Below are 21521 nucleotides of genomic sequence, written 5' to 3'. Positions count from 1 at the left end.
TTGAGTTTGTTTTGATCCAAAAATCTGAAGAAAGCATTCTACAGTTAGTTGCATCCCTCAGCTCCCAAGGACTCAGACCTGCTCCAGAACTGTAGCCAGGTTCAGAAAGTTCTGTTCACTTTCTGCCTGTTCAAGTGAGACCTCCTAGGAGACAGAATTTAAAAAGTGGCCCCTGCCTGACCATATACTGTCAGATTCTCAGAAGGTGAACTTTATGAGGTATTGCACAACACTTTGGCCATGACCTCATCCATTTGAATAACTGAAATAATAGAAATAATTCAGATAAAATTGTCAATATTTGAGAGGACATAAAGATGGATGGCTAGAGATTGGAGAGAAGGAAAATGAACTTTAATCTTCAATTACAAGAAATTTTTGCAAGTTTGGCCTGATGAAAGAAGCCTATAATCTCAGCACTCAGGAAAGAGGCTACAGGTCCAAAGCCAGCCTGGTCGATGAAACGAGTTCAAGGCAGGCAGACCAGGGCTACAGAGAAAAGAGACTGGTGTGGGGGGGTGAGAAGGAGGGAGGAGCGGGGAAGAGAAGGATTCGTTCAAGCTCAAACATCTGGAATGGACTTAGCCTCTCTACTCGCTTCACTCTTCATGGCTTGAGTCTCAAGCAGTGATTCTCTGCCTCCCTCTTGCTGCAGCCTGTGGGCAGAGTCCCAGCAGCTATTCCTAAGTAACCTCAAAGAGGCTTACTATTAATTACAAATGCTCTGCCGATAGCTTAGGCCTGTAGCTTGTTTTTAGCTCGCTCTGAGGACGTAAATTAACACATTTCAGTCAGTTACGTGCTGCCGCGTGACTCATTGCTTATTACCTGATTTTGTACACGTCTTGCTTCCTCTGCCTGTGGCTGGCAACTCCTCTGACTCCACCCTTTTCTCCCAGCACTCTCTCTGCCCCCCAAATCCTGCCTAGCTATTGGCCAATGACCTTTTTAGTAACAATGAGAAAAATACATATTTACAGTGTACAAAGACTGTTCCACAGCAGCGACCCTTTAATACAGCTCCTCATGCTGTGCTGACTCCCGGCCACAAAATTAACTTAGTTGCTATTTCATAACTATAATTTTGTGACTGTTATGAGTTATAATGTAAATATTTTTGGAGATAGAGGTTTGGTGAGGGGGTCGTGACTCACTGGTTGAGAACCACTGATCTAAAGTATAATGAAGTCATTGCATTGGTTTCTTGCTGACAACCAGGGTGCTCATGGTGTGCAAATGGCTCAGAACGTGCCTTGAACACCAGGGAAATGAGCCTGCATGTGACACTGAGTTTCACTGTCTGATCTGGCTCTAACCACGTTGATCAGTTTTTAATTACTTCTGGCTGACAGTTCCTTATACTGGAGAAGCGTTAGGGTGGAATCATCATACCTCTGCATTGTTCTTTCTCCAGACGCCAATCATCGGGAGACGGTATGATGAACTACAGAACTCCTCTGGACGGGACGGGAAGCCTAGAGCAATGGCTGTCACCCGGAGTGCGTCGTCCACCTCCTCAGGCTCCAACTCCAATGTCCTTGTTCCTGTTAGCTGGAAGAGACCCCAGTATTCTCAGGTATAGCGCCCTATGTGAAACTAAAGTCTGCCGTTCACCACTACCCCTAGTCGTGTGGCCATGCAGACTCCGGTGCCTCCAGCGATGGGGTCTCACAGCATTGAAAGGGCAGTTCTTCTATCGGGATCAGCCAGTTGGGTTTAGCTGATCGACTCTTGCCTCTTTGCTTATTGGTTCTGTTTCCTATAGCTTGGGGAGCAAACCTGAGCTTCCCTTCATGTGATAGCCTTACGTGTAAGGTAGTCCTGACCCTCGCCTCCTACCCATGTCCAAATGAGTCCTCAAAATACCAGTACCTGCTGTCCCCTTCAGGAGCTCACCTCCAGCGATCTAACTTCCTCCCACTAAGCTCCCCCTCCTAAAGGATCCACCATCTCCCAGTAGCACTGCAGGCTGATGACTAAGCCTTTGGCACGTAGGCTTTTGATAAAAAATTGAAGATCAAAATGACAGCAGCATCCATCTTGGCTCTAAGCACAGCTACGCCCCCCAACTGCTGACAGCTGCATCCCAGATGTTAGGATTCAGAGCCTTACACTCTCTCTCCTTCTCACTGCCCCACCTTCTCTTCCCAAGGCCTTGGCCTCCTGCTGGCCCCTCCATTAGCTCCTTTCTCAGAGAGACCCTTTCTATAGGAAGCAACAGCAAATTCTAGTGGCTCCAGATTGTCATGGCTTTGGGTTCTGATGATTTCAGAATGGAGACTCATCCTCTTCTGATATCCATAGTAGTTGTGGAAAAGGAGCCTTTTGTGAGATTGATTTATCTTTAGTCCATGTGTATGAGTGCTTCCCCTGTCTGTATGTCTGTGTACCATGTGCATGCAGCACCTGTGGAAGCCAGAAGAGGGCACCAGATTCCCCGGAACTAGACTTCCAGATGGTTGTGAGCTGCCTTGTGGGTGCTGGGAACTGAACCCAGGTCCTCTGCAAAAGCAACAAGTGCTCTTAAGCGCTGAGCCATCTCTCCAGCCCAGGAAAAGGAACCCTTGCACAGTGCTTGAAGGTAACAGAGAGGAGACCTTCCCAGGATAGAAAGAAAGCCTGGGTTATTGGAGGCAGACGAGGTGGGTACCGGGCAAGCCCAGTACTGTGTCTGCACACCTCACAGCTGCCACCTACAGACCTGGAAGACCAGCACAGAGCCTAGCGGCACACTGCAATGGCTGATGGCTGAAATCATGGTAGTCAGGGAGATGAGACCAGTTTGCTCCTGTGCCTTGTTGCTTCATTAATTTCATCTCAGATTTGGAGGATGAGACTTGGGGAAATAACTGAGAGATCTCCGCCCTTCAGCAGCAAAGCCCTCCTGTCTGGCTTTGAAATGATCCCATATTAAGAAATCCTATCATTTGGGGTGAAAGATGCAGTGAACCAAGTTCCATAAAGAAAGAAAATCTTAGCCAGACAGTAGTGGCACATGCCTTTAATCCCTGCACTTGGGAGGCAGAGGCAGGTGGATCTCTGTGAGTTCGAAGTCAGCCTGGTCCATGTAGTTCAAGGATATCTAAGGCTACATACAGGGACCCTGTCTCAAAGAAGAAAAAAAGGAGGAGGAAAAAGAGGAGGAAGAGGATCTTATCATGAATAGCAGCTTCTAGAAGTTTCCATCTAACAAACCAAAATCAGATAAAAGGGGTTTTGCAGGATTATTTTATGACTACATTAACATCTCTAGGTTCATGATATTTCTTTTCATTCTGAAGCCCTCATTTTCTTTTTGGAAAATGTGGTTGATTCTAGAAGAATCTTCATACATAAAAGGTTTCAAAAGGAGGTTTATGAAGAAAAATAAAGGGATTTAATTCTAACTTAATTCTGACTTTACCATGGTTTATGAATAACGATGTTTTCAGTCTACAGACAGGAAAAGTATTCTCTCATTGGAGCCATAAAAGGCTTATTCTGTAACAAAGTAGATTTCTTCCTGATGGAAGGGAAGCCAAGCCTTTCAGAAACTGAAAGTGATAACATACAAGAAGCGATGTCCAGGGAGCCCACGGATGGCCACTGAAGGGCCTAGGAATTGATTGTCATGTGGACATACACCCACCTGGATAACAGGGTTGCTCTATATGGCTCAAATATAGAGAGAGCTTTGTTTTAGTTAATACTCACTTTAAAATTAATAATATAGGGCTGGAGAGATGGCTCAGCAGTTAAGAGCACTGTTTCCTGTATAGGACCTAGGTTCAGATGCAAGCTCACAAGCATCAGTAACTCCAGTTACAGGGGACTGATGCTCTCTTCTGGCCTCCACGTGTACTGCATACATGTGGTGCACATATACACATGCAGGCAAAACACCCATACACATAAAATAAAAATGGTTTTAATTTTAAAATAAATTTAAAAAGAAAGCTAGGGATGCACCTCTGTGTTAGGAACATTTGCCTAGCATGCATTGCAGCCCTGGACTTAATCCTTAGCACCTCAAAAAAACAATTTTCCATTTTTAACTTGATGTATTTTTGAGGGATTGTGCATGTGCCATAGCACATGCCAACCATACCATATGTGTGGAGGCAATAGGACAACTTGTAGAGTCAATTCTCTCCTTCCACCACGTGGGCTCAGGGGCTCTTACTCATGGAGCCAGGCTTGACAGAGAGCATCTTTACCAGCTGGGCCATCTAGCCAGACCTAGCAATTTGTATAACTCTGCTGAATAGTTTTCTGTCAACTTAACATGCACTAGAGTCATCAAAACTATGGGGACCTGATTGAGAAAATACCTCTGTAGGCCATTTTCTTAATTAGCGATTGATGGGGGGAGGGCCCAGCACATTGTGGGTAGGTGGTCCTGGAGTGTATAAGAAAGCAGGTTGAGTAAGCCACAGGAAACAAGCCAGTGAGCAGCATCCCTCCATGACCTCTGCATCAGTTCCTGCCTCCAGGTTCCTGCCCTGTTTGAGTTCCTGTTCTGATTTCTTCAGTGATGGACTGTGATGTGGAAATATAAGCCGCATAAACCCTTTCCCCCCAGCATGCTTTGGTCATATCAGTTCATCACAAAAATGGTAATTCTAGTGAGGACAGTTAACTCAGCATATATAAAATATTTGAATATGCTGCTGCTATTTGACTGTGCCGAGTCTGTGTGTCTTATACCTCAATTACCTGGAACTATATTTTCAGCAGGACCGTCCACTCTTTGTAGCTAGGACCTATCCTATTAAGGCAGATTTGCTCATTGGACCCCAGAATGAAAACCTGTGTTTTTATTTTTTATTGTTGTCGTTGTTTTTGTTTTTCCAGAAAAGAACAAAAGAGAAATTGGTTCACGTCCTTTCTCTGTGTGGCCAAGAAGTCGGACTAAGCAAAAACCCGTCTGTAAGTTCTATCCTGTACCGTGGTCATCTTGGTATCGTATTGCTTTTGCCTTTCATCCGTTCTGACATTGATCTGGAAGATTCTATGTGAATGACGAGTCTGATAGCCACCATCGACATTTAGCCCGCGTTACTCCTCCTCGCCCCATGAATTGTCATCTCAGTTCAGAGACAAGGAAGGGTTTAACTGATCTCAGTTATGTTCAGAACTCTGTTTATTTGTGTAAACACACCCAGGCTACATCACCACATGTGTGATAGTGTCCGTCGCATCTCCATGACTACAGGCGAATTCCTCTGATTCCTCTTGAAAATAGTTTTGCTCTCTGCACGCTCACTGTATTGTGATATCACCATTTTACTTATGTAAAATAGCATAAAAGTAAGGGTGTATTGGCAGAAGTTTACTAAAAATATTATAGTCTGCTCACCAGTCATATCACAATAGAAAAATATTTATCAAAACCAGGCAGGGGAGGCACACACCTTTAATCCCAGTACTCAGGAGGCAGAGGCAGGTGGATCTCTGTGAGTTCTAGGCCAGCCTGGTCTTCAGAGGGAGTTCCAGGACAGGCTCCAAAGCTACAGAGGAACCCTGTTTCGAAAAACTAAAAAAACAACCTAACTATTTATCAGACGATACCGTATAAAATTTCACTGGTGTTATAGTTAGAAAAGAAAATGCCTTCAGGTTTTCAGATGAACACATGACCAATGCTCAGAGGCGATTTTTGAAATTAATAGAAAACTCAGATTTTGTATGGTGAGTGTATTTTTAGAAAAAAAAATACTAAAAACCTCAGGGCCTGGATTCTATGTATATTTTTGTAGATTACAGTATCTTTAGTCTACCTTTATTTATTTTTTCGAGACAGGGTTTCTCTGTAGCTTTGGAGCCTGTCCTGGAACTAGGTCTTGTAGACCAGGCTGGCCTCAAACTCACAAAGATCTGCCTGCCTCTGCCTCCTGAGTGCTGGGATTAAAGGCGTGCGTCACCACCGCCCGGCTAGTCTTCCTTTAAGAAGAAATAGAGAACTAAGTAATTTAGAATCAGTGCAGATTTCTCTGTGAAGCTGTGTTTTAATGTCCCAGACTGTGTCTGCTCCACATGAGCAAGTAAAATAATAGCCGCCCAAGAAAGCTTGCCAGCGTGTCACCTGAACTCAGCTCGTGTCGCTGGGAACGCACCAGCTAAACAGGGCTTCTGTTTAAGTTACCCTTGGAGTGTGTCTTCATGATCAGAGAGTTTGCAGCTGCTCCGGTGGCACTGTTCAGGCACGGTGGCCCATGGCAAAGCGGAACCAGAGCCTCGGGTTCTGCTGTGCACAACAGCCAGCCAGGGCTGCTTCTCACTGATGCTGTGGCAGCATTTTTCCCTTAACTTCACACTGAACACCCTCAGATTTTCTGGTGACAATGTCTGCCTGTATTAGGTTCCAATCAATACAGTGCACACCAGGAAAGGTGTCTCCATGGAAGAAATCGGACTCACGTTGAAAATGCCATGGCCCTCTGTTTATCTTACATGCTCGTTTGTGATCCTGCTCACACGAGTGTGTCATGTTGCATACAGTTCGTGGGAAATGGGTGACATATTCCCTATCCGAAATGCTTGGGACCAGGTTGCTCCCGGCTTCAATGTATTTTAGATTTTGGCGAACTGAGGTGCGTTTGATCCAGTGATCATTCCTCAAAATCTGGACTTCTCCAAAATTTGAAAATTTGGAGTATTTTATCACTTTAAAATTTTTATATTTGGTCAGGTGGTGGTGGCACACACCTTTAATCCCAGCACTCGGGAGGCAGAGGCAGGCGGATCTCTGAGGTCAAGGCCAGCCTGGTTTATAAGAGCTACTTCCAGGATGGGCTCTAAAACTACAGTGAAACCCTGTCTCGATAAAACAAAACAAAACAAAAAAAAGTTTTAGATTTAAGCCAGATGTGGTGACGCATGCCTTTAATCCCAGCACTCAGGAGGCAAAGGCAGGAGGATCTCTGTGAGTTCAAGCTCAGCCTAGTCTACAGAGTAACATTCAGAACTACAAAGAGAAACAAGAAACATTGTCTCAGTAAATTAATTAATAATAAGAGCTGCAGATTTAAAACATTTTAATATTTTGGGTTTTCAGACTGAGATGTTTAATCTATGCAGTCCAAAACACAGGGCTGTGTTTACAACACTAGAGAGAAAAAAATACTATGTGCAACACTCATTCACTCTTTATACCCTGGAGAGAGATTGGTTATATTTCTGTTCTTATAATAATTAGCCTACTTTAAAAGGAACCAGGAAATAATATAATGTTTATATCGGATGTCAACACAGAATATAACTCTCCAAAAAAATAAGATACTTGAGGCACAGTTTAGTGAGTATGGCCTGGGAGCATAGACTCAGGTTGACCAGAATGTCTTGTTCCCATGGAACTTTCCTTATAAACTGTGACGTTTACCACATGCAGTGTTGCAGATAGCAGGCAGGTGACATGAGGCAGGGGAACTCCTGCCGCTAGATGTCACCTGATGACATCCTTAGCTGCGATTGGTGGAAGCTAGTGGCCTACGAAGAATATAATTCAAAGGTTTTACTTACTAATCAAGTGGCTGTTGGGTCAGACCCAAGGGTGAGCAAAGGATTGTCATCAAGAGATCTAGAAATCGCCCAAAATGATCTTAGATCAGCAACGTTCCAGCTCTCCACAATAATGGAGTTCTACTCGGTCATTCTTTCCTTATGGTGGGAGTGGTTGCTTTTGTGTCTGTTTTGGTTTTTATTTTGGTTTTTCAAGACAGGGTTTCTCTGTGTAACAGCTCTGGCTGTCCTGGAAATCACTCTAAACCAGGCTGGCCTCAAATTCTCAGAAATCCACCTGCATTCACCTCCTAAGTATTGGGATTAAAGGCATGAGCCGCCACCACCCCGTGGTCATTCATTCTTGTAGAATCTTCAACACAGGTATGTTTCCCCCACACCCATTTTTTTCCCCTGGGGATTTCAGTTCACAAAAGAAAGCTTTCGAATTGATTTCATATCTGTATTCAACAGAGACTGGCTAGCAAAACCTTTGCTGTCTATTAGTTCTTCAAAGTTCTATTAAGCCAGGCATGGTGATTTATACCTGTAAACCTAGTAACCCAGAGACTGAGGCGAGAGGACCATCCTGAATTGGAGGCTAGCCTTGGCTACATAAAGAGTTCTAAGGCAGCCTGAGAGACAGAATGAGACCTTAATCTCAAAAATCAAAAACAGAGCAAACCATTTTTTTAAAAAATCTGTTAATGTCTCAGTATCTGGGCGTGGTGGCTCATTCCTTTAATCCCAGCACTTGGTTTTTATGTCTCCCTCCTTCCCTCCCTCCCTCCCTCCCTCCCTCCCTCCCTCCCTCCCTCCCTCCCTCCCTCCCCTATGGTTTTGCTGGAGCTTGAACCCAGCAACTCTTTATATAAGGCAGATGTTCTGCCACTGAGCCACACCCTCTGTTTATCCCAGCACTTGGGAGGCAGAGGCAGACACACCTCTGAATTTAGGGACACCCTCGTCTACATAGAGAGTTCCAGGCCAACCAGGACACACAGTGAGACCCTGTCTCAAAAAGTTAACTAATTAAGAAAAAAATGTCTAAATAAAAAGAACCTAAGCCTGGGGATTTGGCTTCTCTTTACTAACCCTTCCCAGGCTCTAGTTAATCTCGCGAAGGGTTGAAGCCTTTGTTCCCGCGGTTTATTTTACAATAACCATAGCTTGACGTCATCCGTAAAATATTATTTATGGACATTTGATTGTGAAGGTAGATAATGTCTAACCTCAGTAAGCTTAAAAAGAGTGGAAAATTTCAGCTGCTCCAGTTTGTTTGTGAACACATGCTTAGTTGTTTTACATACACACACACACACATACACACACAAAGTATCCCACTGTCCATTCTAATAGCCAGTCAACTCTAGAATGCTTTTGTAGTGTAAGCACTTGAGTGTTTGCAGCGTGTTTAATCCGAAGGCCCCTGTCCAACATAAATAATAAAAGAACTTTCTAAAAATACCCACGTAAGGAATTAGGTGTGTACTGGAGACACAGTTCTCCCAGGAGCCAATGACCATCACTCGTTGCACAAACAACCGAAGGGAGGTGAGTTTCTCAAAAGAGGATTCTTTTGATTCCTAGGTGATTTTTTCCTCGTGTGGGGACCTGGACCTGCCGGAGCATCAGACCAGCCTGGTGTCATCCGAGGACGGCACCCGGGAGCAGGAGAACATGGATGATACCAACAGTGAGCAGCAGTTCCGAGTCTTCAGGGACTTCGATTTCCTGGATGTGGAGCTGGAGGACGGGGAGGTACGGTGTAGTCTCTGTCATGGTCACCCTCTCAGTTTGTCCTGGGCTGACCAAACAGTGTCGCCTTCCCTGCTGGCCACTCTCTACAGCAAGGTCTCTAGTTGGGAAGCTGTAAACTCCGTTTTGAATCAACTTCTCCAAAGCACAGCGGCTTCACTTTTGCAAAAGTTACCCCACCCTTCCTGTCTGGGCTAGCAGCAAAGCTGCCAGCTTCTTTCTAAATGGCAAAGATCTGAGTCGTAATAACTACACAAAGACTGTGTGTGTAGTCCAGGGAGGGGGACTTTTTTTTTTATTTAATCACAGGAATGCATCATTTCTAAGCAAGTTAACTGGGACATGGACAGAAAAATATGCTAAACATTTCATTCCAAATGTAAAGTCGCTATGATGTAGGTACTTCAAAGCCAGCTTGCCACCCCGTGAGATCAGAGCCTGAGGGCTCCTGCATTCTTGTGCTGTGTTTGATGAAAGCATTAATGCTTGGGATAAACTCTAAAACACGAGACAGGGACCTACTGTCTTCCCTGCTTTGGGTTAGCTGGTGGTCAACATTCCAGTCCTCTAGAGCCGCTGAATTCAGCTCCTGGCAGGCATGTACAGATCTGTTTGTTTGGAATGGCAATCATGGTAATGAGATGCTCTTCTGCTATCTGTGGGTCTAGGAGGAGGAAGAGAATCATCTTCCTTTGTACAACTCAGGGCATGTTCCCTGGGAAGGGCAGCGTTTTGCCTCCAGGGAATGAAAACTCAACTGATTGAGTGAGATTCTGTCTCATAATGCTGCCTTGGTCCCGTTCCTATTGAATGCAGTGCACTCTCAGTTCCAAGGGGCTTTCGCCTGCTTTTGCAGCTAAAGAAGAGGCCCCAAGTTAAAGTTTATTATAGCCTGCAGTAGGTGGGTGCCTCTTAACCATAATCTTAGGGGAAAACAAGATTCTGAGTAACTGCCTGAAAGAATGTGACTACGGGTAACCCCACTTATGTCTAGTTGAGGCCAAAGTGCTGTCTTCGGTTGACCTCCCTGGGCCACATTTTGCCCTAGATGTCCCAGCAGGAAAGATGCAGATACACAGACTAATCATTATTTCCCTAGATAACACACTGAGCAAACCCAGACCTAAAAGCACTGGCTGAGGTTGGCACCGTTGGTAGAGTATTTGCCTACTGTGCTCAAGGCCCTGGGCTGTATTTCCATCACTACCCCTCCAAAGCAGAAAAAAAAAAAAGGACTGCTGGATGTTGTGGCACACACCTTTAATCCCAGCACTGGAGAGGCAGAGGCAGGTGGAGCTCAGTGAGTTTAAGGCCAGCCTGGTGTTCCAGGAGAGCCAGGGCTGCATAGTGACACCCTGTTTTAATAAACAAAAGAAGCTGGGTGGTGCACACCTTTAATCCTTCACTCTGGAGGCAGAGATAGGCGGGTCTCTGTGAGTTCAAGGCCAGCCTGGTCTACAAGAGCTAGTTCCAGGACAGGCTCCAAAGCTACAGAAAAACTCTGTCTCGAAAAAAAAGAAAAAAAAAGGTTAGGGGTCTGCAGAGATGGCTCAGCAATTAATAGTACCAGCTGCCTTCTAGAGGACCCAGGATCAGTTCCCAGCACCTACCTGGCAATGTACAGCCATCTGTAACTCCAATTCCAGGGGGAATCCTACGCCCTCTTCAGGCCTCTGCAGGCACTGCCTGGGCATAGTGCACATATTTACCTGCAGAAAAAAAACCCTCCATACACATAAAATGAAATAAATATTTTAAAAGATTAACATGTGTATAAGGAGCTTGAGAGAATAACAAAAATTTATCCAAACAAAGGGGGTGTACACCTGTAGTCAGGTACCTGAAGACACTCTTGAGCCCAGGAGTTCAAAGTCAGCTTAGTCAGCACAGAAAATCCTAGTCTCCATAATAAAGGAATAACCCCTCGAGGTTGTTTTGCAGTGTCTGTACTAAAATACACTGAGATGTGGACAGGACGTGGAAGCATTTGAGCATTACCTGCCCCTTGAGCCAATGGGTATAATAAAGCCCTACCCGTGGACCCAACATGAGGACTCAGTTGGCAGGTATGGGGTGTGCAGCACAGTCAGACGCACAGCTGGCATCCTCTACACCAGTCAGTCAGACAGTCCCGCCAGTAATAAGACAGCAATGCAGGCATGTTCTGGCTTCTCCAATCGAAACACGGTTGCCTAAACAGAAAACAAAGAGCAAACAAAAGCCCAAGCTGTTTTTGTTGTGTTTATCCCTTGTTATTAAATAGCTTCTGGAACTTGAATAAAATCTTCTTAAGGGCATTTGCCCTTGAAGCTCGCAGGATCTCCCGGGCTCTGTGTCCACACTAATAATTTCACATCCGAGGTAGACTGACCACAACCGCAAACACTTTTAGCCTCGTGAGTGTGGTCAGCTGGTGCCACTTTCTTGACTCTCTTATCTCTCGGGGGACATTTAACCATTTTCTCAGGAAGGAGTATTCAGGCATTCTAAATAAACAAGTGCTAAAGGCAACAGCACTGTTGTTGATGTAGGGAGGGAGCTGTTTCTAAAAGCGGCCTCAGGTCACTTCGGCCTCGCCATCTTCCCGGAAGTCGTTTGGGAACTCTGACGTTGACTTTCTCACTGGAGTTAGCGCATATTTTCCTTCATTTATTTTAGGTTGTGTCTACCAAAGAATATGTTGTTAATTAACACCTTTAGTTGTTGTGTGCAAGCTAAAATGTGATGGAGTACTTTATACAATCATTTAAAATAGACCTTCTGTTTGTTTTTCTGTCCATTCAAACTGCCTCCCAGGAACTTCAGGTAAGACCCTGCTATTCCTAATTTGTGCACTGGCGAATTGTATCATTGCATAGTTATATAACAACGTGAGTGATTCCCCCTCCCCCGCATCCCCTCCAGCACACGAATGCCTGCTTGTGTGTAGACTTCTCGTTAGCTGTGTGTGATAGTAGGTGGTTTTTGTTTCATTTTGTTTTGTTGCGCCCCCCCCCCCCGTGGCTGCTCTCGTATGGAAATATATTCTAAAATACAAAAATGCTTTATTATCCTTGGTTCTGGAAGTTGCATGGTTGTATCCCTTGAGAGGAGACAAGTCTTTGAATAGGGTCTATGGATAGGCACCCAATTATTCCTGATGAGGCAGTTACACACTGGATGAGTTCTGCTATTCTGGAGAAAGTGAGATCAGACTAAGGATGTGCCTAAGTGATAGACTGTCTACTTAGCACAAATGAGGACTGGGTTCCATCCCCAGCACTGCCGAAAAACAAAACAAACAAAAAAAAAGAAAAAGGAATTCACTTCCTTTTCTAAGACTCCAAAGCTAGATCTCTCTGTCTGGCAATAGATAGATTTTCATCCAAGCCAAGTATCCTTCAAGAAAAGGGCAGTGCCAATAGTGAGGATGCCCTGACACCTGTCTTAAAGAAGCTGACCCATGACCCTGTCACTTTAGGACTCACTCTAAGTAGTTTCATTTGGAGAAATATGTTTGATGACAGTTGTTTTCTTGGCTGGGGTAAAGCTCAATGGTAGAGCATTTTCTTATCGTGCACAAAGTCCTGCTTCTATCCCCAGCACTCCAATGATAACAACAGCAATCATTCTAACAGAATTTTATTTGAAATAATTTCAAGACTATCATTTTTGACATTTCTGGGGTATTCGTGAATATTCTGCTGCCCCAGCATAAACTCTAGGTGTTATGTTTACATTTGATAACTGTATGTGCAAATGATCCATTTGAAATAGTTAACCATGCTCTGTATACATAATCTGGCATTATAAACAAACAGGGTTTTGGCTTTTAACTTTGTATGTGACATAAGGTACAAACTGGACAGGATGGGCAACCCTCACTGAGGGTAGTTTGTGCCACGCTGAGAAAATTGGGCTGAGGGCTGGAAAGATAGCTAAGTGTTCTTAACTGCTCTTGCAAGGGACCCAAGTTCAGTTCCCAGCACACCTACATGGCAGTTCACAACCATCTGTAACTCCAGTTCCAAGGGATCTTACGCCCTCTTCTGGCCTCCACCGGCACAGCACACACACGGCACACAGGCACACATGCAGACAAAACATTCATACACATAAAATAAAAATAAACTTAAGTGGCTGGAGAGATGGCTCAGTGGTTAAGAGCATTGCCTGTTCTTCCAAAGGTCCTGAGTTCAAATCCCAGCAACCACATGGTAGCTCACAACCATCTATAATGAGGTATACATAATAAATAAATAAGTATTTTTTAAAAAATAAATAAATAAACTTAAAAAAAATAGAAGCTGGTCTGACTTTCACCCATGATAGAATTTTGTTGTGTATGCTAGAAATCCAACCCAAGAAAGTGTTAAAAAAAAAAAAAAAAAGGCTAAGCACATGTTCTACCTCTTAGCTACACCCATAGCCCCTCCTCCATGGCCCTTACCTCAGAGTAGACTAGGTAAGGGTTGCTCCATCTCAACCCCTCAACTACCACCAGGGAAATAATTTCAGCCCCTTTGCCTGGAATGGAACCAATACCTCCTCTATTGAGACGGCTGTGATCCATGCCTCCCAGTTCTTATGCCCTGTGGGTTCACGGGGTCAGGGGTCCCCCACATCAACAAGAGCACCTGTGCTGGTGCTCTTACCTTAGATACCCTGTGATGCTTCAGACTCAGGGTCAGTGGAGGTGACCTGACCTCCAGAGCTGTTGCTCGTGAGACTCTGCCCAACACATCTATTCATTTGGGACAAGAAATCTGGTGTCGTGAGTTTGTGTTTATGTCTTTCTCCCAGGGTCTTCCCCTTATCGCCTCTTCATTTCTCTTTAACTTTGTTCCTTCCTTCACAAGTTAAGTTTTTCTTTTCTTTCAAGACTTTTTGGTAGCCGGGCGATGGTGGTGCACACCTTTAATCCCAGCCCCGGGAGGCAGAGGCAGGCGGATCGCTGTGAGTTCGAGACCAGCCTAGTCTACAGAGCTAGTTCCAGGACAGGCTCCAAAGCCACAGAGAAACCCTGTCTCGAAAAACCAAAAAAAAAAAAAAAAGACTTTTTGGTCGTATACATTTTTTTTTTCAGATTCCAACTAGAGTAGTTACTTTAAACTAAGGAATTAACTGTTCCTACCAGGAAGAATAAAACTACATTATTTAGTGGTAATTTATCACATCCACTTAGGGGGACAGGTGCAGATAGAATTTCCTTATCTAAAATGCTAGAAAAGTTTCAGATTTGAGTAGTTTAATTTATTTACGTATTTATTTTTGGAATATTTGCATACACATAATATAGACGGTTTCTAAAGGATGAGACCTAACTCTAAATGCTAAATTCACTTTTATTTTCTCTGTAATTAGCCTACAGCTAATTTTATACAGCATTTTTAAGGGTCCTGGGTTTTGACTGTGATCTATACCATGGAATTTTCTACTTGCAGGGGGGCTCCATGATGGTGCTCAAAATTGGGGGTTTTGTAATACTTCAGATTAGGGAAGTCCAACCCCTACAGCATAAAAGCATGAATACAGAATTAGGTTGGGTTCCCAGCACCCAAGCAGCTCAGAGCCATCCATAACTTCAATTTCAGGGACCTGATGCTCTCCTCTGGCCTCTCTGGGCACTGCATGCACATGGTGCATGTACATGCATGCAGGCAAACATACACATAAAATAACAATAAATAAATACAACTGGGCAGTCGTGGTACACGCCTTTAATTCAGCATTTGGGAGGCAGAAACAGGTGGATCTCTGAGTTTGAGGCCAGTCTGGTCTACAAAGTGAGTCCCAGGACAGCCAGGGCTACACAGGAAACCCTGTCTCAGAAGAACAACAATTATAATAATAATTCATAAGTCCTAAAAATACCATAACAGGGAGAGATGACAATAATAGTGTCTGTATCTGGAGCGATGTGTTTAGGAGTCTTACTATTGCTTTCCCTCACAGATAGCCAAAGCTATTTGGACAAGCTAGGTCAATGCTTGTTACAGGAGAGGCATGTAACACTGAGGTCTGTGACACTGGGGAGACGCGTATGACACCGAGGTCTCTGGCACCGACAAATCTGCCTTACCTGGAGTCAGGAACAAGAGACTTTAACCAGAGGAGGAAAATCAGCCTCCCACCCACCACACTCTAGGCACACTGGCGGCTCTCGGGTTGTCCTGCTGCCCGCTGACCTCTCGTCAGAAGCTCTGCTCTGCTTCAGGAGCCGTCAGGCCACATCTCAGATGGCCACTTTATGGGGCGGAAGAGGCTAGTTCTAACCCAGGTGTCCTCATTTAGACCAAAATGTGTTTATCATCAGGGTAGAGACCTTCCTTTAGTCCTGAGAGAAAAACAAAAGGCAAATCCTATATTCATTTCTGCAAGAAAACAAAGTCATGTTTGCCAAACAAACAGACTTATTTAATAGCTGGTGTTTGCGGAGTGCTCTGAGGTAGAGCTCCAGGCTTTGACACTCCGTTGTAGAGCTAGGCCGGTTCTCTGTATGTCAGAAGGGGTAAGTCCCCAGAAACGGCAAGAAATTTAACCACTTCCCTGCTTGCGATGATTTCCAGACGAATTTTAAGCAAAAGCCAAGATGCAGCTTCCATGTAGCGCATGGCCCGCCAAACATTGTCTGGCTCTCACAAGCCTTTAACACTGCATTTTATCTGTAGAATCTGCTGTGGCAGACAATCTGGGGTGTTTACCTAATGCTCTTATACTTAATAGCCAAGAAATTCTGGAATGTGCTTCAAGCAAATTTGTTCTTCCTTCTGAAAACTCTTCAAACGGGCTGGTGGGAGAAGGGAGTGCACACTAATTTTCAAGTTATTGTAATATTAATGGTCTCCCCTTTCTGGGACAGATTTTTGAAAACACAATAGTTTTCTAGGGTTTACCCAAATCAACTTTTAAAGATAATATATATATTATCTGCTGGGTGTAGCGGTGGACATCTTTAATCCCAGCACTTGGGAGAGAGAAAGAAATAAGTGGATCTCTGTGAGTTTGGGGCAAGTCTGGTCTACAAAGGTGAGTTTCAGCCTATCCAAGACTAAACAGTGAGACCCTGTTTCAAAAAAAAAAAAAAAAACCATATGTATACACACACACCAAAGAGAAGAGCCCCCCACTTCTACTCATGAGATAACGCTCTTTGACAGACAAGGTCCGCCCTTTTGTCTCCTCCCGTGGTAAACTGAAGCCTGGGTACCAAAGCAGATGGGAGCCTGAGGGTTGATGCTGACCACTTTCCTTTCTGCGCTGGGACGGACTGACTGTGGGAAGGCGTGCATGCCAGGGGCTGGGGCATGAAGAGCCGTCTGTGCTGTGATTTCAGGGGGAGAGCATGGATAACTTCAACTGGGGAGTGCGCAGGCGTTCCCTGGACAGCCTGGACAAGTGTGACGCGCAGATCCTGGAGGAGCGCCAGCTCTCTAGAAGCACTCCCAGTCTGAGTAAAATGAACCATGAGGACTCGGATGAGTCATCGGAGGAGGAGGACCTCACGGCCAGCCAGATCCTGGAACATTCAGACCTTGTAAGTAGGGGCGCTCCCACTGGAGAAAGGGAGGCCTTGCCTTTGGTTTGGTGTGGTTTGGTTTGGTTGTAATTAAATCAAGTTTTGTTTCCAGCTAAATACACTTTCTATGGCTGCTGAGCTGAAATCTGGACTCTCGGGTGCGGGCTAAGTGACCTCTTCTCTGTAGGTGGCAGATGGCACCATGAGGCCACAGTCATACTGGGTTGCCCACCGTTATGTTGACGGTCCAGTAACAATGGCGTAGAATCTGGAAAAAATCATACCAGTCAGCCAACACCTGGAGAGTGACGGTCTGCGTTCTTTTGAGGGGAACTTCGTGTTACATTTCTTTCCTTTGCTTTCTAAACAGATCATGAATCTCTCCCCCTCTGAGGAGGCCAATCCTATTGAACTACTCACCACCGCCTGTGACTCCACCCCCGCCGACCCCCATTCCTTCAACACCAGAATGGCAAGCTTCGAGGCTTCTTTGCCTGATATAAATAATCTACAGATTTCAGAGGGGTCAAAGGTGAAGAGATTTGGGAAATCTTTATTGTAGTTTCCTGGAATGGGAGGGGAAAAAGAAAAAAAAAAATCCTAGGTAAGAATTCCTAGCCAGAGTGGGGCCACTTCATTCCTGGGATCTCAGTGAAGTGATTGAGGCCTGTGCTCCTGTCCGGGCACTTTGAAGTTGTTTTCTGCTCCAGGACTTGAGCAGACTTACTTCCCTTTGATTGAGAGATGAGGCCTGAGGCCTTTATAGAATGAAATAGCTGACTTCTGATTGGTGGAGAGAGGTGGTTGCAGCTGGGCATGGCATATTATCAAACAACACGCCACGGGAGGTGTAGGAGTATACACGCGTGAGGGGGGCATTTTTTCTTGTGTAGGAACCAATGATACAATTTGCTCATTGATTCAATGCTTGCCTCTTGGCACATAATAGGAATATTTAAGGTCAGCCACACAAAATTATGCCGGGTCTGAATACAGTTCTCCTAGCTAGACTCCCCGAGGAGAAACACTACCTGGTACATGTCATGTCCTTGTCTTAAAAGGTTGGCTTTAAAACAAAACAAAACAAAAAAATCTGTGGCTTTTTTATTTAAAGTTTTATCTAAATTTTTATTTTATCAAAATTCACAGAAAATGCCCTAGCCATAAAACCATGCGCTTGCATGCTATAACAGCACATATGCCCTTTAGTATAAAGGTTTTTCTTCATAATTAGAAATGCCAAAATAGTGTATCACCGTTAGAATTAGTCTTTCCTGGCCAGGCAGTAGTGGCCCAAGTCTTTAGTCCCAGCCCCAGGAGGCAGAGGCGGCAGGTGGAACTCTGTGAGTTCAAGGCCAGCCTGGTCTACAGAGCGAGTTCCAGGACAGCCAGGACTACACAGAGAAACTTTGTTGGGGGGTGGGGATGATTAATTATTCCTGACCTTCACTTTGGCTATGGTTTTGCAACTTTGAAGAGAAAACTGTGGTGTGTATGTGTGTGTGTGTCTGTGTGTGTGTTACTGCTAAAGGAAACTATAATACTTTCTATATCATTTTACAGTATACTAAAAACAGATCTGAAATCAAGAAACCCCTGAACGCTTTAAACTAATAGCAACTACTTAGGTACAATTATCTAAAAATATTAGAGCTTAAATAAACATTATTTCTATGATTTCCCCAATTCAAAAGTAAGAATCAGGACTATAATTGGGATTCTTAGAGAAAGAAATGCCATTTTTGGGAACAAAATAATATATGCACACACCCCAAAAAAATCTTGTTCTACGGTCAAAAATACTAGAATCCTAAGGTTAAAACCTTTCAAGTTGAGTTTCTTGGGGAAACATCATAAAACATATGTGATATACTGAGCACATGCTGTTTCTCAGCATGAATACATTCTTTCCATTTTTCTTTTAAATACTAGCAGGTAGGTAGGTAGATTGATTAATTGATTGATTTCTCTTAAGAAAAATAATCTACGCCTTTAATCCCAGCACTTGGGAGGCAGAGGCAGGCGGATATCTGTGAGTTCGAGACCAGCCTGGTCTACAAGAGCTAGTTCCAGGACAGGCTCCAAAACCACAGAGAAACCCTGTCTCGAAAAACCAAAAAAAAAAAAAAAAAGAAAAGAAAAAAAAAGAAAAATAATCTAATTCTATCAAAAAACATTAAGTCTTGTTTCTAAAGACCTATCTATTTTCTCATGACCAAAATTTCTGTAGTATTTGATATACTTAGGATGCTAGAGAAAACCCAGATTCATCCATAAGAACTCAGCACCTCCACGGACACAGCCTGTGTAATCTAGCTCTGACTTTGTGGCTAATTTCTCACTAATCCTATATTCAGAATACTATAAGCCAAGAGCCAGATGTTAACCCCTGGTAAGGGTCTCTACTTCACCTTGACTTTGTTTTTGTTTTAAGATGACTCAGAGAAGCATGTACACGTATTTCCTTCCTCTTCTTCTCTGATGTATGGTCCAGTTCCTTCCTCTCACAGAACAGTCCGTTCTCCGGCTGACTTCCTCCCTGACCGCAGCTCAAAGCCCAGCCTCTTTTTCCAATTGACTTTCTGAATCTCTTCCCTGCCTCCCACTGATCCAAGATCTATCTGCCCTAGTGCAGTTAGTTGTTCTTGTTTATTGACCGCATTCTGGCGAGGTGAGAGCCACCCTCCCACCTTAGCCACTGCCCTTAGAGGGTAGCAAGAGGAAGGCAAGCATGCGGGTGAGTGGTGGAGTGCCTTCTGTAGGGAGAGCCTGTCACCCCACCACAAACACTAGATTCTTCTCTGAGCACAAGCTGTGCCATGCACCAATACTTCTACATTCTGGCCTTCACTGGAAAAGGGATTTCCTACTGGAGAATAGGCCTGGATGTGCCTATTCTAAAGCTGGAGCTGTAAAATCAAAGTTTAACTGTGGCTGGCTCCTTTGTGGTTTGGAAAACTACGGTGGTCCCATGAGGCCCCCCGCCAGGGACGGGTCCAGGCTTTCGCGCACATACACATCAACTCTTCTAGGAGTGCTGAGTTCTTATGAATACAAAGGCGGTAGATTCTCTTGCCGATCTCACCCTAATGGCCAACCTGACATTGAGCAAATACTTTGCACGTAAAGCAGAGGTTGCTAATCTGTAAACGTGGAAAGTGGACAAGGGAAGGGAGGTGTTTCTCTGACTGTGTCAAAGTTAGCACTAGTACAGTACGAACACAGATCAAATGTGGTAATCTCCCGAGCCCCTTAGGGGTGATTATGGAAGAGACTGGACGGCAGACAGTAGAGAAAGGATACTTCAGAGAATTTCTGAATGCAGTTCTAGAAAGTAAATGTCCCCATTTCCGTCCCTGTAAGGATTTGATCTCTGCTTCAGTGGGTCCAGTCTTCTACTATACATTCTCATACGTTGGGGTTTAAATTTTTGTCACTGCAGGCTGAAGCTGTCCCTGAAGAGGAGGACACCACCGTGCAGGAAGATGACCTTTCGAGTTCCATCAATGAGCTCCCAGCAGCTTTTGAATGCAGTGACAGCTTCAGCCTGGACATGACTGAGGCAGAAGAGAAAGGCAATCAGGGTCTGGACCAGTATACCCTTGCAAGGCAAGGCAGCCCTTGGCGAGATGGGAGGCAAGGGCACGTGGACGACAGTGTGTGGCAGTCAAGCTACTTACTAGCTTGAGTCTAAAGCCACCGGTCCTCATGCTGTGGAGATTTCCTAGCAGGGAACCTGGCAGGGATCATCCATGTAGGGCTTTCCATGGGACCAAGAAAGAATGGCCGTGCAGGAATTTATAGGGCCAGAGAGCAATGAAAAGCCGAAAAAGGCCCTGGGGACATGAAGCTTTGAAGATAAGCAAAATATGAAAAGCTTGAAAATGAATTCTTTCCCTTTAGAGTTGAAAGACACGAACAGGAGGCTCTTACAAGCTAAATTACTGCTTCTTAAGTGAGTGTCTTGCAGCCTAGTGGCTGATGCCTCTGAAAGTAATAACTTACACAAGCACAAAGAGAAGGCGGGGTAGATGAAGACATGGTACCGTGCATCAATTCTGTGTCTGCAGTGAGCTCACAGATTCTAATGCTGTTTGGATCCTCTTTAGAGCAAAGTTACAATGTTATATTTGCATTTGTGGATGCTGAAAATGAAACCTAAGTAACAGCCTGTGGCTAGACAGGGAACGTCTTACCACCAAAAGAAAAAGCCCAGGGAACGCCCTGAAAAGATGGGGGCTTTTCAAGTGTACCCCCTTGCCTTCCTCCAGTCCGCCTTCTTCATTCTGTATTCTCTTTCTTTCTTCCCTGCCGTGCCCTCCCCATCCCTGAGTATTCTGAGCATTTACGCACATGCGTCCATTGCCTGTCTGCATCAGAAACACATTTGCAGCATCCAGTTCAACTGGTTCTGAATGCGAAGTGTAGAAGACTGGTAATGGGGAGCTGGGAACAGATGTTCGGTCTGAGGCCTGGCCCCTGGAAGAGCAAGGTAGAAGAGATAAACCGCCTATGCAAAAGAATTAGGAATGAAAGAACTAGGCATGGAGGCAAACTCCTTTGATCCCAGCACTCAGGAGTCAGAGGCAGGCAAATCTCTGTGAGTTTAAGGCTGGCCTGGTCTACATAGTGAGTTTCAGACCAACCAAGGCTATATAGTCTTAAACCATCAACCCCAAGCAAAAAGGCAAAAAGAGGAATTATAGAAATACCAGTGGTATAAAGTCTATTTTTCTTCAAACCTAAAGAAAGCCAGTTCCCCAGAGGGCCCTTGAAGGGAATAAAG

General features: G+C 44.5%; 1 protein-coding gene across 4 annotated transcripts in view; it reads left to right on the top strand.

Moving 5' to 3' along the window:
- Fry (FRY microtubule binding protein) overlaps positions 1 to 21521 on the top strand; it is a 404412-nt gene that overhangs the window by 347472 nt on the left and 35419 nt on the right. For all 4 annotated transcript variants that reach the window (XM_057765235.1, XM_057765236.1, XM_057765234.1 and 1 more), the window contains 6 exons: positions 1415 to 1576; positions 4834 to 4908; positions 9070 to 9240; positions 16553 to 16753; positions 17106 to 17267; positions 20178 to 20344. In XM_057765235.1, coding sequence (XP_057621218.1) covers positions 1415 to 1576; positions 4834 to 4908; positions 9070 to 9240; positions 16553 to 16753; positions 17106 to 17267; positions 20178 to 20344 — 938 coding nt within the window. The remainder of the gene's footprint in view (positions 1 to 1414; positions 1577 to 4833; positions 4909 to 9069; positions 9241 to 16552; positions 16754 to 17105; positions 17268 to 20177; positions 20345 to 21521) is intronic.

Source organism: Chionomys nivalis, chromosome 3 (genome assembly GCF_950005125.1).
Source record: "Chionomys nivalis chromosome 3, mChiNiv1.1, whole genome shotgun sequence".
NCBI classification, from domain to species: domain Eukaryota; kingdom Metazoa; phylum Chordata; class Mammalia; order Rodentia; family Cricetidae; genus Chionomys; species Chionomys nivalis.
Note: the sequence above shows the minus strand (reverse complement) of the source record. Positions and strands in the feature narration are given on the sequence as shown.